At 42.5% G+C, this 16,251-nt stretch overlaps 1 protein-coding gene across 1 annotated transcript in view; it reads right to left on the reverse strand.

Annotated features, from left to right (window-relative positions):
* The window catches only part of Mgat4a (alpha-1,3-mannosyl-glycoprotein 4-beta-N-acetylglucosaminyltransferase A), a 95,170-nt gene that overhangs the window by 29,250 nt on the left and 49,669 nt on the right, over positions 1-16,251 (reverse strand). The window contains exon 5 of the mRNA XM_036168046.1: positions 14,143-14,276. Coding sequence (XP_036023939.1) covers positions 14,143-14,276 — 134 coding nt within the window. The remainder of the gene's footprint in view (positions 1-14,142; positions 14,277-16,251) is intronic.

Below are 16,251 nucleotides of genomic sequence, written 5' to 3' on the forward strand. Positions count from 1 at the left end.
GAAAGCAACAGGCCAAGATACTACTGATGCCCCAGTATGGTTGCGCACAATTTAAAATCCAGAATCAGATCAGCAGAGATACCGAGCACTTGTGGAAAGGATAGGAGCTCCAGCCACTGGCCTCCCACTCCATCCACCCCATGCCGGCTCTATTTTGCCACTTTTTCCCCCAGATCCATGCTCTTAGCAGTTACATTCGACACCAGAGGCAACAGAACTGATCAACAAGTATCTTTATGACTGGATTGAAACTCACCTTTATCTCAGGGCAAATCACCCCTCCAAGGAGGCAGTTATCTCTGAACCTGAGGCTGCACCCCAGAGCAGGAGCAATCACCCCCTAGAAACCAGACTGCCTGCCCCCTCAAATGATGACAGAGATAACAGTTCCCCCCAAATGCCTTGCAAAATCAGAACTGAGACGAAGATCTCAAGACCACTGGCCTAAACCAGATTTCCTGTTCTGTCAGTCAAGCAAAAACTCTGCCTCTTTTGTTTCTCTGCTCTGCTCTGCCCCTGGAGACAGACTGGGGATTCTGAAGCCCTTTAACTGTTCTGTTCCACATGGCCGTGTTGGCTGAAGCAAAGTCCTTTCTGTCCTCAATGAGTGTCTGGATGCATGGCTGAGGCTAGCATGGGACTCTGGAGCTGGGACTTTAACCCTAAACCCTAGTAATTTTACCAACTTAACCTATTAAATGTCTATATAAAAAAATGCCACATGAGCACACAGAGTCTGTTTTTGTCTAGGCACACACAGAACAGCTGACAAACAGGTGCTGAAAAGGTATAAAGGGGCTGACACCGAACAAACTGTTGTTTGACTACAATGGGTTGAAATGGATCAGCGAACAGTGGGAATGGTGGGAAATTCTCCACTAGGTAAGAATGTAAAAACATGTATATATTTCTATAACACCCATGGGTCAAGGAAAAGATTACATGGGGACTTAGAAAGTATTTTGATATGAATAAAAAAATATTAAAGGGCATGTCAAAAGGTATGGATGTAAAGGGGCTAGGGAGATGGCTCAGCAGTTATGAGCACTTACTGCTCTGCGGAGGACCTGAGTTTGGTCCCCAGCACCCCACACCAGACAGTTCAAAACAACCACCTGTAACTCCAGCTCCAAAGGGATCTGCTGCTTCTCACCTCCCATATATGCACAGTCCCCATTCATATTCTCCTTCTCTCTCTCTCTCTCTCTCTCTCTCTCTCTCTCTCTCTCTCTCTCACACACACACACACACACACACACACACACACACACACACACTCACATGCACACACATACCCACCAATCTTTAATCTTAAAAAAAAAACCTGGAGTACAGCCAAAGTAATACTTAAAGGCAAGCTTACAACTTTGCATCACTTATATTATTACTAAAGGAAAAAAAAAATCCCCAACCAACAATCTGTGCATTCATCTTTAAAAAAAAAAAAGGTTGAAAAATCAAACTAAAGAAGTGTTGATATGAAAGCCACAGAGAAAGAACAGAGTCACAGGGTCTGTTTCTTCTTCACCTGCCAGCAGCCAGAGCCCAGAGACCTAGGAGGTCTCAGAGGTGAGGAAACGGGACGAGGAAAGGGAAACGGAGCTGGGATGAAGAGCACATCCAGGAGAGTAATCAGCAGAGCCAACTGGAGAGCTACTGACTCTTCTGCAATATGAACATCAGACTAACGTCCCCTCCGAAAAAAGAGCGAGCCAATGGTACAGAAATACTCTCGTACACATTTCAGTTTGGGGAGTTACCTATTGTTCTCCCCAGCACCTGCTTCATCACGGTACTTCAATAAATACTTGTTCAACAGGAGAAGAAGAGCTGGAGGAGATGTGGCCACAGTGAGGGCCTCACTCTGGTGTGCTCCGTAGGTGCTTCAGGGGAGAAATGGGGAAAACACACAGGTACTAACCCTCAGCTGACAGCACACTCAAGTGTCTACCAGGAGAGACTGGACCTTAGAAAGCAGGGAGTGGTGAAGAGAATTAATAGGCTTTCCCATGCTCCTTCCTGGAAATCACACACCATTATCAGCGAACACCAGACACAAGAGCCACAGGCTTTGTTTTGAAATATTAACAACTGAAATTCTCAGGCTCAAAAGGGGATCTGGCTTTGTTTCAATAACCAGAGGTAACATGAAGAGCTACAGAGACCAGCTGGGTCTGCAGCTGGCTCTGTGGCTTAAAGAAAAGTCGGCACCTCTGTTTTTATAAAATAATAATAATAATAATAATAATAATAATAATAATAATAATAATGCAATTAGTCTAGAACACATCTTTATGCCCTCATTGTCCCCCAAACCATTCAATGACTCATAAAAATGGGGGCAAAACACAAAACAATAATAAAAAGGGGGAGAAATGAGTACTCTGAAATAAAATAACTGAAAGACGGCAGAGAAAGGGAAGTGGGGGGAGATGGGGGAGGGAAGAAGAAACTCTCAAGCATTGACTTGGCCATTAAAGAAAAGATAGAAGAAAACCACACTTAGCAGAAGCCGTTGCCATTAGGAAGCATCACCAAGCATCAGAAGGGACTGTAACAATTCTCTAGGTGTTTGGAAACACAAAGGGTCCACAACATCTGAAGCAATCCTGAAAAAACAAAAACTTGAGGACTGTATGGGTCATCACGTCATTCATGCAAACCTACAACAGGCAGTGGAGAGAGCCCCAGCACGAGATTTAGCTCCAAATCCAGATAATGAAAGAAAACGGGGGGTGGGGACCCGCAATTACAGTCTCTGGGTTTTCAATAAACGTATCAGAGAAGCCAAAGTGTTTTCTCGACACAGGAACTGCCATGATGAATATGTGACAATCAGGGAACTTTCCCACTACCTTAATACAAGTTAGCTCAAGACGAGACACAGTCCTGGGGCAAAAGTAAAAAGCATGTCGGTTTGCAGGACGGGTCCTCGCAATATAGAGGCATGCAAGGGTTTGCTAGCTCACAGAAGGCAGCTGCTGTGAAAGAAAACCATCCACCACGGCAGTATGAAGAGTATGGATAGACACTCAGAGTGGGAAAAATACTCAAACACAAATTTGACAAGAATGGTATCCATTCTATATATTAAAGAACTCGTAACTGAAATTAAAAAGAAAAAACTTTAAGAAATAAGGAAAAGATTCATCAGACCCCATCACAAAAGAACATACATTTTTATGAAATGGATTGATGATAAAGGATGAGGGTAGATGAAGTGAAACATGACAAACAAAAGTACTAAAACCTGAATAGAAGAATCCGGGTGGTAAGTATACAGGTATTTTGTGTAAAGATTTTTCAACTTTGTTTTATGAATTTAATTTTTCTCAAGAAAAAAAATGCCATTCTTTTTTATGAAATAGAAGACTTAGTCCCATAAGCCAAAAGAACATATAATGTTCCAGGTAAATATTACCTGAGACTGAAACTTACATTACAGCTGAATTACCAGGCTTTAAGGATAGGAAAAGAATAAATTGAGCAACCAGGTAAAACATGGGTTTCTAATACCACAGAATGAGAATATGAAAGACTGTCTGGCTAACTTTAGCACTCGTACCCAAGCACACATGAAGGATGGAGAGAGGGAAGAAGGGTGAGAAAAAAGGAGGGGGGTAACTTAGAGTTTCTATACCCAGCTAAACTACAATGGCGGAAGCGATCGTTATCCTAGTTAGTTAGCTTCTCTGTTGCTGTGATAAAACACTAACCAAAAGCAACTTGGGAGCAGAAAGGGTTTATCTGGCTTACAGGTTATAATTCATTAACAAGAGAAGTTAGGGCAAAAACTCAGGCAGGAACCTAGAGGCAGGAACCAAAGCAGAGATCATAGAGGAACTCATTATTGGCTCAGTTACCTTCCTTTTATAACCCAAGCCTACCTGCCTAGGAATGGCATCGCCCACAATGGGCTGGACTCCCCACATCAATAAATAATCAAGAAAATACCCCACAGGTCAACTGGATGGAAGCAAATTCCTCAATTAAGTTCCCACTTTCCGGGTATATCTAAGTTTGTGTCAAGTTGGCAAAAACTTACCACGACAATCATATGGGACCTCAGAGGCCATTGTTCCCATGAATCACTGCTGAGATGAGTTTTTGTCAATCAAGAGAAGATAGGGGGAACTACATCCAAAGGACAACAGTGCTGGCTGAACACTGGTGACCGCATCATGGAGAACGAACAGAATGGGGAGAGAGAAAGAACGGAATACACCTTGCCAGTGCAGAAAGGCTGACAGAATCTAACAAAGCAGAGGGACGCGGCCACACAGCCACCCCACATGTGTATCTTCCAGTCAAAGAGCAGGTACTGAAAGCAGATGAACCAAGTAACAGGCAAGATAATATTGACAGTAAGTAAGGCAGCTGGGACAGAGGAGGGGCAAAGAGGAAAAGAGGAAATGGATCAAGTTTAGTGTATTCCCTAATAGAAAACTCTCCAGAGACCAGCTAAGAAAACAGAAAGGCCCCACAAAAGGCTCAATACAAAGTTGCAAAGGTATGTATATATGAAACTTTTCTCCAGTAGCAGAAAAATAAAACATGCAAAAATAAAGCAAAACAAACAGACCATACAATGGGGGTAAAAATTTCTTTCAGAGCTGTAGAGGAAAAACACCTGGCCAGGCCTGCAGAGCCCCACTCCCACAGTCCCTACCCAGGGACAGAGTGCCAACACTGTAAACGTAAGAAGAGGAGAGACAATGACTGGTGTGGGGTAGGGCAGGTGCTGTGAGGGGTTCCTGCAACCCCAGCTATTTGTGAGGCGAATGCAAACGATCACAAGTTCAAAGTCTCCTGGGACCCTGTTCCAAAGCTAAAGGATTTTCTTTAAAGGGTTGATAATGACACAAGTCCGAGGCCCTGAGTTCAATCCCCAGAGTGAGAGGAGGAGACACACAGGAGCAAACAATTAGTCATTATCAACACAGAAGGCAACTAAACTCATCTGTTGAGAAAGGAAACTTCAACTCTAAGCTTTGGGATAAACGTATTGTTAAATGACTCAAAAAGGAAGGGAGACCAGAGTGTGAAGGAATATCAGAAGAAAGCACAAGCCACAATATTCTCACCAGTGAGGCTGAACTCACTTGACCCTGCCCCGGAAACACTAAGTGCATGAGTACACTCAAAAGTCCCAGCAGGAGCCAGTGTGGTGCACGCCTTTAATCTCAGTACCGGGGAGGCAGAGGCAGGTGGATCTCTAAAAGTTTGAGCCTGCTCAGTCTACACAATAAGTTCTAGTCCAGCCAGGGCTACACAGTGAGACACTATCTCAAAACACCAACTACAACAATTAATTAACTAAAATATTAGCTGGACAAGTAACTATTAAGGTAAGCTCAAAGAACCTATGTTCCCAACAACATAGTATTATCATTTATAAAACAAAAACTATAAGAGAATTAAAAAAAAAAAAAATGGTTAGTGAGATCCACGCTTCACTTCTCAGTCCACAACAAATCAAGTGGAAAGAACAGTCAGGTGCTGTGGTGGTTTGAGTTAATCAACAGCAGGTCTAGAACCACCTGTGTGCCTGAAGGGTTTATCTAGGCTGTGGTAACTGAGGTGGGACGACCCGCCCACTGTGGGCGGCACCTTCCTCTGGCTCTGATCCCAGACTGTCTGAATAGGGAAAGGCAGTTCTCTGAGCAGCAACAAGCATTCCCCCTTCCCTGCTTGGCTGTGACCAGCTCACGTTCCTCCCACTTTGCTTCCCCCGCCCTTGAGCTGTGAGCTAGAATAAAACCTTTCTCCCTTAAATCGCTTCTGTAGGGACACGACATCCCAGCAACAGGGACAGATACTAGAAACTGAAACCCAACAGGGCACCTATAATTGATGTATTCATAAAACCTGGAACCTCTCTACAGTGCACACAGAAAAACTCACAAAAGCTAAGGACCTCTTAAGCTGCAAAGAAAACATCAATTAAAATGGGACTTGTATGGACATTTTCCAATCAAGATATAATTAGGTATATTGATAACCAGTCTAGAGAATGGGGTAGAAGGGATGAAGTGGAAATGGTACTTTTGATGGTAACTTTTTATACAGATTATTTTTTAAAGCAGCTTCATGCTTCTCATGCCCCTAAAGTAATTCAAAACAGGAAACAAGAATATCAATCCTGAACCCATCACTGAAGAATGAGGAATATAAACACACTGAAGTGGACAAGGAAGGAGGAAAACTAAGCCAATCACCTTCGGAAAACAGCCCTCTGGATGCCATAAGGCTGAAGAAAGAAAACAGGACAAATAATGAACCCTAGTTCCCAGCATGTGCTGGATCTCAGGATCAGCCCAAAAATTCAAAACCTACTTTATGCTTAGCTAACTCTGAAAAAACAAGTTGATTCATTGTGAATCCTGACAACCAAGTTCTTCACTTTGGAGAAGAGGGTTTAGTAACTGAGGAGTGAGGGAAGGCTTGAGTGGACCCTATGAGACTAGAGATACCATTAAAAAACATGTGATAGACAGATGATTTACATAGAGAAAGCCCTAAAATTATACAGAAATGAGGGAATCTCCACTGGAAGGGTGAGAAAGAAAATGTTCCCTCAGCTAATGAGCACATGCAGAATCAAGATCTTGATGTGTATGTGTGTTCCTGTATATCTGGGTAGTTATATGCTCATGTGAGAACATAGGATAACTTTGCACCCTCCTCAGGAATACTGCTTACCCACCTCCTTTGAGATAGCATCTCTCACTACCCTGGAGCTCACACATTAAGCTAGACTGGCTAGCCAGCAAATCCCAGGCATCCCCTGTCTCTGCCTCCCCACCACTATGACTCCAAGTGTGTGCCACCACCATACCTGGCATTTTTATGTGGGTTCTGGGGACTTGAACTCAGGTCCTCATGTTCATAAAGTAAACAATTTACTGACTGGGGCATCCCCCAGGCCACAGATCTTGATTTATTTCTGAGACCCACCTCTAATACAAAGAAGCAGGTTCCTTCAAAAAGTGCCCAAATTCAGGGCAAGGAAAATCCAAGATTAACTTAAAACTATTCTGATTCAACAAAGTGAGGAGAAACAGGCAGGCCACAGCAGATGGAACCACCAATGGCCACAACAAGCCACACGCACATGCATGTGCACAACTTGATTAACAAACCAGAACTGGTCGACATATCTACAACTGAGCATAAGGAACTCCAATTAACAAATGGAGGAGAAACAATGGAAATGGAACACACACAAGCGTCATTTCTGCAGGGAGTCATGGGGGAGCTGAGTCAGTGCCAACATTCTGATGAGAAGCAGGTCCTTTCCCTTAAAAAAGTCTTGCCAGGCAGCGGTGGTGCATGCCTTTAATCCCAGCACTCAGGAGGCAGAGCCATGCAGATCTCTGTGAGTTTGAGGCCAGCCTGGTCTACAGAGCGAGATCCAGAACAGGCTCCAAAAACTACACAGAGAAACCTTGTCTCGAAAAACCAAAAAAAAAAAAAAAAAAAGCTTGCCCACCCCAAGACAACTCTGAACACATAAAGAAAAGCATCATCTTTACAGTAGAAACACCTGGCATATGCCAACTAAATATGCCACAGTAACTTGACCAACTCTCACGTATAAACTGATCTGATCTGTTAGTTCTTGCCAACAGGCTGACGGCTGACACTGTTAAAGCCATTTATGTCAAAGGGTTTGGAGAAGACACAAAGGCACACACCCTCGTGTAAAACACGGGCTATGTGCAACCGTCAAAAGACTAAGTCTCCATCATCACCTGTGAACACCATGAAACGGGGTTCTCTCCACGCAGCACTTCACACTGTGTTGTGTGCCCCCTACACACAACATGCAAAATTGGTCCTGCCACTGTAAAACATCAATTCAAACTCTAAGTTGGACCTTGAAGATTAAAGGGAAGGCTTCGAGTATTTCCAGGCAAACTGCACAAATGTAGATGGACAGGGTGACACACTAGCTAAGGTTCTTTCCAAAGTGTTGACAATCATTACAGTTATCATCAACATCACCACTCTGTCAGTTTTCTGGCCACATCCTGCCTGATACCACCTCAAAAATCCATGCAATCTCTCCACTCCACTCAAACAGTATCTCACCACCAACACAGCCCTATAACCCCACCAACTGCCTGTCCTGTTTGGTGGTAGGCTATAAAATTAAATTTTTTTTTTTTTTGTCTTTTTGGGGAGAGTTTTTTGAGACAAGATTTCTCTGCTTAACAGTACTTGCATTGTAGACCAGGCTGGCCTTGAACTCATTGAGATCCACTTGCCTCTGCCTCCCAAGTGCTAGGATTAAAGGTGTGCACGACCACCATCTGGCTTTGTCCTTTTTTTTTTTCCCCAAACATCAGATAGGATCTTAGCTGCCGCCAGCAGAAACAGATTCTGCAACAATAACTAGAAAAAAGATTTACTGAAAAATGGCTTGAATGAACACATGGGGCCTGTGGTTGGGTTGAGGAATCAGGCTGGGAATACTCACAAAAAAAGTCACACTGTAGTCCGGAATCACAAGACCATGCCATCTAAGTCACAGTCGGCCACCATGACCACCTGATCCTGGCTCCCTTGTCTTTGATTTTAAATATGGATTTATTTACTTGGCGAGAGGGAAGCTCTCCAAGTATGGCGTGCATGTGGAGGTCAGGCTGTAACTATCAGGCATCACTTATCCTACACCATGACGGTCTGGGGACTGACTCAGCTCATCAGACTTGGAGGTAAGCTCCTTCACTTGCTGAGCCATCTCACTGGAATACAGAAATATAAATGGACCCTCTTGTCCAGAGGCCTTGCACGCTTTCCCTGTTATTTCTTTTGGGTTTTCTGTCATCTGAAAATAAAGAGGCTCTCAAAGTACAGGGTGAGAACAGTAAACCATAAAGCAGGCCTTTTTCATTTTCATAGCGAGGTGGAGACACTTCATCCCATCAGGGTTTATACCTGGGGACTCCCCAAATACAAGGCCAGAGCATGAAAAAGAGTCTGCTAAAACCCAGAGCACACTATGAGGAAATACTTTGCCAAAATGATCTTGGGTAATAAAAATAATACAAGAATTAGTATATAGAATAAGAGCAAAAAATACATAAATATGAGGCATATAGTTAACAAAAGATCATTATACTCTAAATACTATAATTGAACTCTAAGTTTTAAAAAAGGACCAACCATACTTGGGTCACACAATGAATCCTCCAGAGCAACTCAATTCATTCCTCTCAGCCCCTTCTGAAGTTCTGAACTGAGCCAGTAAACTTTCAATAAGGCACCGATGTGCAGTCCCTTACAATTCTAATATTCTCTAAGGGTTTTATCATATATTTAAAGGACTCATGAAGTGAGATATCCAGAGAGGAACAAAGGACAATAGCTAATGATGACTCCTTCAAAGACAGGCATCTTTTAGTCCTTTCAAGAAAAGAAATATGGACTGGAGAGATGGATCAGTGGTAAGAGCACTGGCTGCTCTTCCAGAGGTCCCGAGTTCGATTCCCAGCACCCACATGGCGGCTCACACCTGTCTGTAACTCCAGCCCTAGGGGTTCTACTCCCTCTTCTGGCCTCCACTGATAGCAGGCGGGCTGGTGGCACCTAACCCGGATGCAGGCAAAACATCCATAGGCATATTTTCATCTTTCTCTAGGGTCTAGCCAGCTAAGTACAGTCCTCGAACTCGTCCAGGAAACTTCTCTTTGCAACAAATGGAGACCATTACAGAAACCACAACCAATCCATACAGAGAACTGCAGAGCCCAGGCCATCTACAACACAACTCCTGCACCTAAGGCTCAGGGAGTATTGCATGGGAGGGATGGAAAGATCCTAAGCGCCAGAGAAACAGGGAGTATACTGTGAGGTCATGGCTCCTAGGAGTGCCGAACGCTACACTCATAAACGTTCATCAGCATGGCTGCCTAAACACGAGCTGAACAAAGGCAACAACAGACAAGCCAGCGTGGATGGGAGAAAAGTCCACACAGCCTCAACGTTACACAAAGAACTACCAGCCACGAAGGAATGCTGAGAACAGGAGAGGAGTCTTCCTGGGGAAGAGCACGCCAATGTGGGTATCCAGTACCAAAAGGTCAGCCCTAAAAACATATACATAAGTTACATACAGATTGAGCCGGTTCTGGTTATGTATTTAGACACACACACACACACACACACACTCACACACACACACACACACGTTTATGACAACAGTTTATGAAAAAAGAAGCCATGAATTTCAAAGAGAGCAATGAAGGGCATATGGGGGGGGCACATTGGAAGGAGGAAATGATCTAATTATATTGTAATCTCAAAAAACAAAATGATTGAAAAATTAAAATGAATAAATGCTTTAAATTCTAAAAAGAAAAAGGTAATAAGTAAACAAATAAAAATATAAATAACAAATAGTGGCCCAGGGAAAGACCACAGCCCCCAGTGACGTACAGGTGGCCCCCACACTCTAGCACTATGTTTTGATTTTGATCTTGTGTGGCTTTGGCTGGCTTGGAACTCCCAGAAATCCTCCTGTCTCAAGGCTTCTGAGGTCCGGGTTCACAGGCATGCATCAACATGCCCAGCATCTCCCCACTTCTTCACTCTTAATCTCTGCTCATGTTTAAACTAGAGACAATGCATGGCCTCACAGAAATTCCCGATTTGTTTGAAAACATATATACACGTGTGTGTGTGTGTGTGTGTGTGTGTGTGTGTGTGTGTGTGTGTGTGCATATGGATATATATTTTTCATATCTGCCTGTTAGTGCTATCACCGATTTAAATGGGAGACCAGCGGGAGCATCACAGAAGGGATGGAGGACGCAGGGCGTGGAAAGAGAGGAAGAGGCAGTGTTCAGATGCTGGAGTAACACACACAGGACGGAGGACACACAGACCTGTCCAACATACTGGGTACAGGTGATTAGTACTGCACACGGAGAACTCCCCTGAGCATATGGGATACCTGGAAGAGCAGCAGCTTGAGAGGGCTAGACTAATTTAGTTCTGGACAAATTAAGAGTTGCCTGTCTTAGGCAGTGTTCTGTTGCTGTGAAGAGATGCCATGACCGAGGCGACTCTTATAAGAGAGCAGTTAACAGGGGGCTTGCTTACCATTGGTCAGAGGTTTAGTCCATCATCATCATGGCAGCCTACAGGCAGACCTTGATGCAGTAGCAAAGAACTACATCCTGATGCATAGGCAGAGAGACAGACTCTGGGTTTGGCATGAAACCTCAAAGCCCATCCCCAGTAACATACTTCCTCCAAGGGGGCCACACCTTTGTGTGTGTGTTGTGTGTGTGGAGCTGAGGATCGAACCCAGGGCCTTGCGCTTGCTAGGCAAGCGCTCTATGACGGAGCTAAATCCCCAACCCCAAGGGCACACCTCTTAATCCTTCTAATCCTTTCAAACAGCGCCACTCCCTGATGACTAAGCATGTAAAATATAGGAGCCTATGGAGGCCATTTTTACTTAAACAGCTACAATACCCATTAGACATTTGTACAATGTTATTGAGTAGGTGAGCAGAAACGTGTTGAGGAGAGTCTGAAGATCTCAGTCATCCTGTGCACAAATCATGGTCAAAACCACAGAAGATGTACCTGCTACTAGTGCCTGATAGACCTCAGGCTAGCAGAACACCTAGGAGAAAAAACTTCTAACTAACCCATAGAGATGTAAGCACACACAGCAATGATTTTGAAGTGCCTCATGACTGAATCTAGTGAAATATTCAATTCTTCTGTTCAAGGCAGACTTTCTGCACTGAAATTCTAAGGAGACAGGCAGACAAACACTTCAGTCCAAGAGGGCTTTTCAGAGACTGGAGCACTGCTAACACTATACAAAAATAATATTCTCACTGCAAATAAATTCTAACTTTATAAAAATGTATCAGTCCAAGCAGCAGTGGTGCATGTCTTTAATCCCAGCACTCGGAAAGCAGAGCCAGGTGGATCTTTGTGAGTTTGAGGCCAGCCTGGTCTACAGAGCAAGATCCAGGACAGGCACCAAAACTACAGAGAAACCCTGTCTCGAAAAATAAAATAAATAAATAAGTAAACAAGCAAATAAATAAATAAATATAAATAAAAATGTATCTGGCAGAAAGTGGCGTCACCGCATAATCTGGAGTCTCAAGGCACCTGCTAGTTACTAATAGTTTGACCAAGATATATTTTTTTCTTACTTATTTTAGTAATGCACATTAAGGAGTTGCATATGTGTTTATCTGCCTAAATATATTTCTGAAAATGCAAATGTTTGTACTGGGTTGGTTTTTACAAGCACAACGCTGAGTCAAGAGTGCACTTTCAATATTAATAGTCATTGCTTAGCTGCTTTCCAAAGAAGTAGTGCCCATCTCCAGGGGCAGACATATGTGATTGGCAGATTTGGTTACTTAAAAGGAAAAAAAAAATCATAAAGTTAATACAAATAACAAAATGGACAAACTATTTCAAAGAGTTGATTCCCCTCATATATGAAAATTCCTTACAAATCAAAGCATAAAAAAATAAACAAATTTTATAGGAAAACAATTATAAATGCCAATGGTCAGAATCTACACAAACCTACATTTAATCCCATACAGTAAAGAAATCCAAATTAAATAAAGGCAAAGAATTACTTTTCAACCAACCAGTCTCCAAACTAAGCTATTTTGGCAAAGGCCAAAGTGTTACTTTCTACCCATCACATTGGAAAATCAAATTGCTGTAGTTTATTTGCTATGATTAAAAACAAAAAACACTCTGACCAAAAGCAACTCAGGGGAGCATTTATTTGGCTTATGCTTCCAGGTCATAGTCCATCATTGAGGGAAGTCAGGCCAGAACTCAAGTAGGAACTGAAGCTTCAATCACACTGCCTGCTGGCTCATTCTCTAGCTCATGTTCATGCTTTCTTATATGACCCAGGACCACCTGCATAGGGATGGTGCTACCCACAGTGGACTATGGCATCTCAATTATAAATTCAGGACGACCTGTCACAGATAGGGCCGCATAGGATCTAGGCGATTCTTTGAGGCTTCTCTTCCTGGGTGACTCTAGGTTGTGTTGAGTTCACAATGAAAACTAACCAGTACAGACTAATATTACCTGGAAAAAAGAAATGAGCGCTTTCCTAGTCTGTTGGAAGAGGAGGTAGCTCAACCTTTGCAGCTGCATGCTGGTCACACAGGAGTAGTTTTAATGTGTTTGGGTCCTGAGCCATATTTAAGGAATTAGTATCAAGTCAGTAACTATACAGATATGCAACACTTTATTTACATAAATACTTGATGCTTTGCTGATCATTGCAGGAACTCAAGGGGAAACAACCTCTCACCTACAGATCAGAAATTGAAAAAAAAAAAAAAATGATTCTGAAACCAGACTACGAAATATTTGGAAGACAGAAAAAAAAAAAATTATGCTGGGACCTTTAGTCTCTTAAAGTCTTTTTTGGGAGGCATAAAAAAAAATATTCACAATATACAGAATGATCCTCTGGTATATATGTATACAAGCCATAGGAAGAACTATTTAAGTTTTTAAAAACTAATGTTCTATTTACACGATGAAAAACAGGCAAGTTCCATTATGTTTACGTAACTGATTTTAGTAGTATATATGTGTTTACTTTGTCATTAAGACTATATTCAGTGAAAAGAAATAAAGAACTCTGAAACAGAGAGACTCGGGGCCCAGAACTAGCTCTCTCCATAAGGGGAGACAGCTCAGGAGTGACCTGGATCTCATCAGTACCACTAGGCTACACTGCCAGCCCTTCCCCATTCAAAACTCCAGCAGGGTAATGGGACAATGCATCCTCTAAGGCAGTGGTTCTCACCCTTCCTAATACAGTTCCTTATGTTGTGGTAATGCCTAATACCTTCTTTAACACAGTTCCTCATGGTGTAGTAACCCCAACCATAAGATTATTTTGTTGTTACTTCATAACTGTAATTTTGCTACTGTTATGAATCATAATGTAAATATCTGATACGTAGGATATCTGATATGCGATCCCCACCCTCAAGGGGTCTCAACCCATAGGTTGAGAACTGCTGGTCTAAATGCTTTTAAAAACACACACAAATATTTGATTAGCAAAACTCTCAGATTACATATGGTGAAAAAAAAATAACAAGGAATTACCTCTCCTATGAAGACAACTATAACGCAGTCCAGCCTCTCTTCAGGATACAGATTATCAATAAGGGAGTGTAGGGTTTCTATGAGGTAAGATTTGACTTCTCTCTTCACGGTAGGAATTCCCATTACTATTGAAACTGGAAAAAGAATACAGGAATTATGTAAAAAGATTTTAGAAGACAATACAGACGTATGTAGAGGAGTAACTGAGGGATTCAATTTTAGAAAGAAAAAGAGTAAAAGGGGACATTTATAATACTATAATTCTCTTCCACATGCCTAGGCCGGGGGCGGGTGTGTGTGTAAATACCACTGCAAATAAGTGATGATAATAAAAGGCTAAACCTCATAGCAAAACAAACAGCTGCAAAAAACATGTTCCCCCACAAGTAGAGGTCAGACACCCTGACATCTGACACACAATGAATGTCCTTGTATCTGCAGCTTGAGGGAACCATGCAGGCAAAGAAACACCAGGCAAATACAATTTAGGGACAAGTCACAAAAACACCAGTGTCAAGACCTGCTCCAGACAGAAAAGACTAAGAAAACATGATGAAGTGATGATTGCATGGAACCTGGGATCCTGAGTCAGAACAGAAAAATGAGCATGGCAAAATCTTGTGTGAGATCTATGATTCATTAGCAGTACAGCGTCAATGTGAACGTCCTGGTTTGGGACCCTGTGCTGTGAGTACAGATGATGGGAATATCTGAGGGCGCTGGGTCCTCAGCTGGCAGAGGGAGCAGTGTGAACTACAGATTGTGGATGACACATTAAAAGGTTCAAAATTATAGTTCCTACTCTACTGCTCATTATGAATGCAAGCTTACTCGTGCATGATTAATGCATTAGCGAACAATTTGGATGTAATATGAATTTCACATTTGTTTATGTGTGATTTCTTCTCTGAGACACACAGTAAGTAGACACTTGGCAAATGAACCCAGCTAAGCCAAGTTTAGAAAAATGAACTGAACTGTGTGGGAAAACACAAAACACACACACCTTAAATATTTACCAGCTGCTATGAAGACAACCATCCGCATCATCCACACAGGGTTAGACTGTGTCCAATTTCAGACAGTTCACCCTGGACCACTCACAAGAGCCTCCAGGCTGGAGCCCTCCTGCATTCAATTCTATCAGGAGAGCCTCCTGGTGTTAAGCAAAGTACCATATTCATTGTAGTTAACTTGTGCCATGTATAATCATGTGCGATCTTACAGGTTCTTCTTCATGTGCAACTGACAGGGTTCAGCACTGTGATCCTAACCCCATTTTTTCCTCATTTTATCATACAACTTTATCTGGCTCAGTGACTTGAGGGATTCTACACATTGTATTTCAAAGTATTTTTTAAAAAACTATATCTTGGAGCTGGAAAGATGGTCAGACGCTCAGAGGTTAAGAGTACTGACTATCCTTCCAGAGGTCCTGAGTTCAATTCCCAGTAACCACATGATGGCTCACAACCACCTGTAATAAGATCTGATGCTCTCTTCTGGCGGGCAAGCATACATGAAAGCAGAACACTACATACATAATAAATAAATAAACATCTTTTAAAAAATATATCTTAAGGCATTAATATTCTAAGTATTATACATACACCACAGCAAATGTTAAAAAATAATCCTAAATCAGGTATGCCAGCACATACCTTTAATCCCAGCACTCAGAAGGCAGAGGCAGGCAGATCTCTGAGTTCAAGGCCAGCCTGGTTCCAGAAAAGCCAGGACTACATAGAGAGTCCCTGTCTCAAACAAAACCAAAATGAATCTTGATCACGGAAGAGTTTACTGGAGATGCTAAGAAATACTTAGAATTCTGAAGCTGAAAAACCACGGTTCTACCCTCACTGTTCTGCAAGTGCCAAGACTAAGGAACAAGCTGTAGGAGGAACTGTCCCAAAGGCCCCTCTCTTCCACTCTAGAGATAAACAGTTGTCAGGGCCTCCAAGATGTATTCTACTTGTTCTGCACCCCGTAAACACAAGGCAATATTCTACGTGTTAGGCATAAAACAGGAAACAATTTAAATGATGCCTTTGCTTTCATGAGACTTAAGAGAGCGGAGGCAGAACACTCCAGAAGAGGAAGCAGCAGGAT

This window comes from Onychomys torridus, chromosome 18, assembly GCF_903995425.1.
Source record: "Onychomys torridus chromosome 18, mOncTor1.1, whole genome shotgun sequence".
In the NCBI taxonomy this organism is placed as follows: Eukaryota; Metazoa; Chordata; class Mammalia; order Rodentia; family Cricetidae; genus Onychomys; species Onychomys torridus.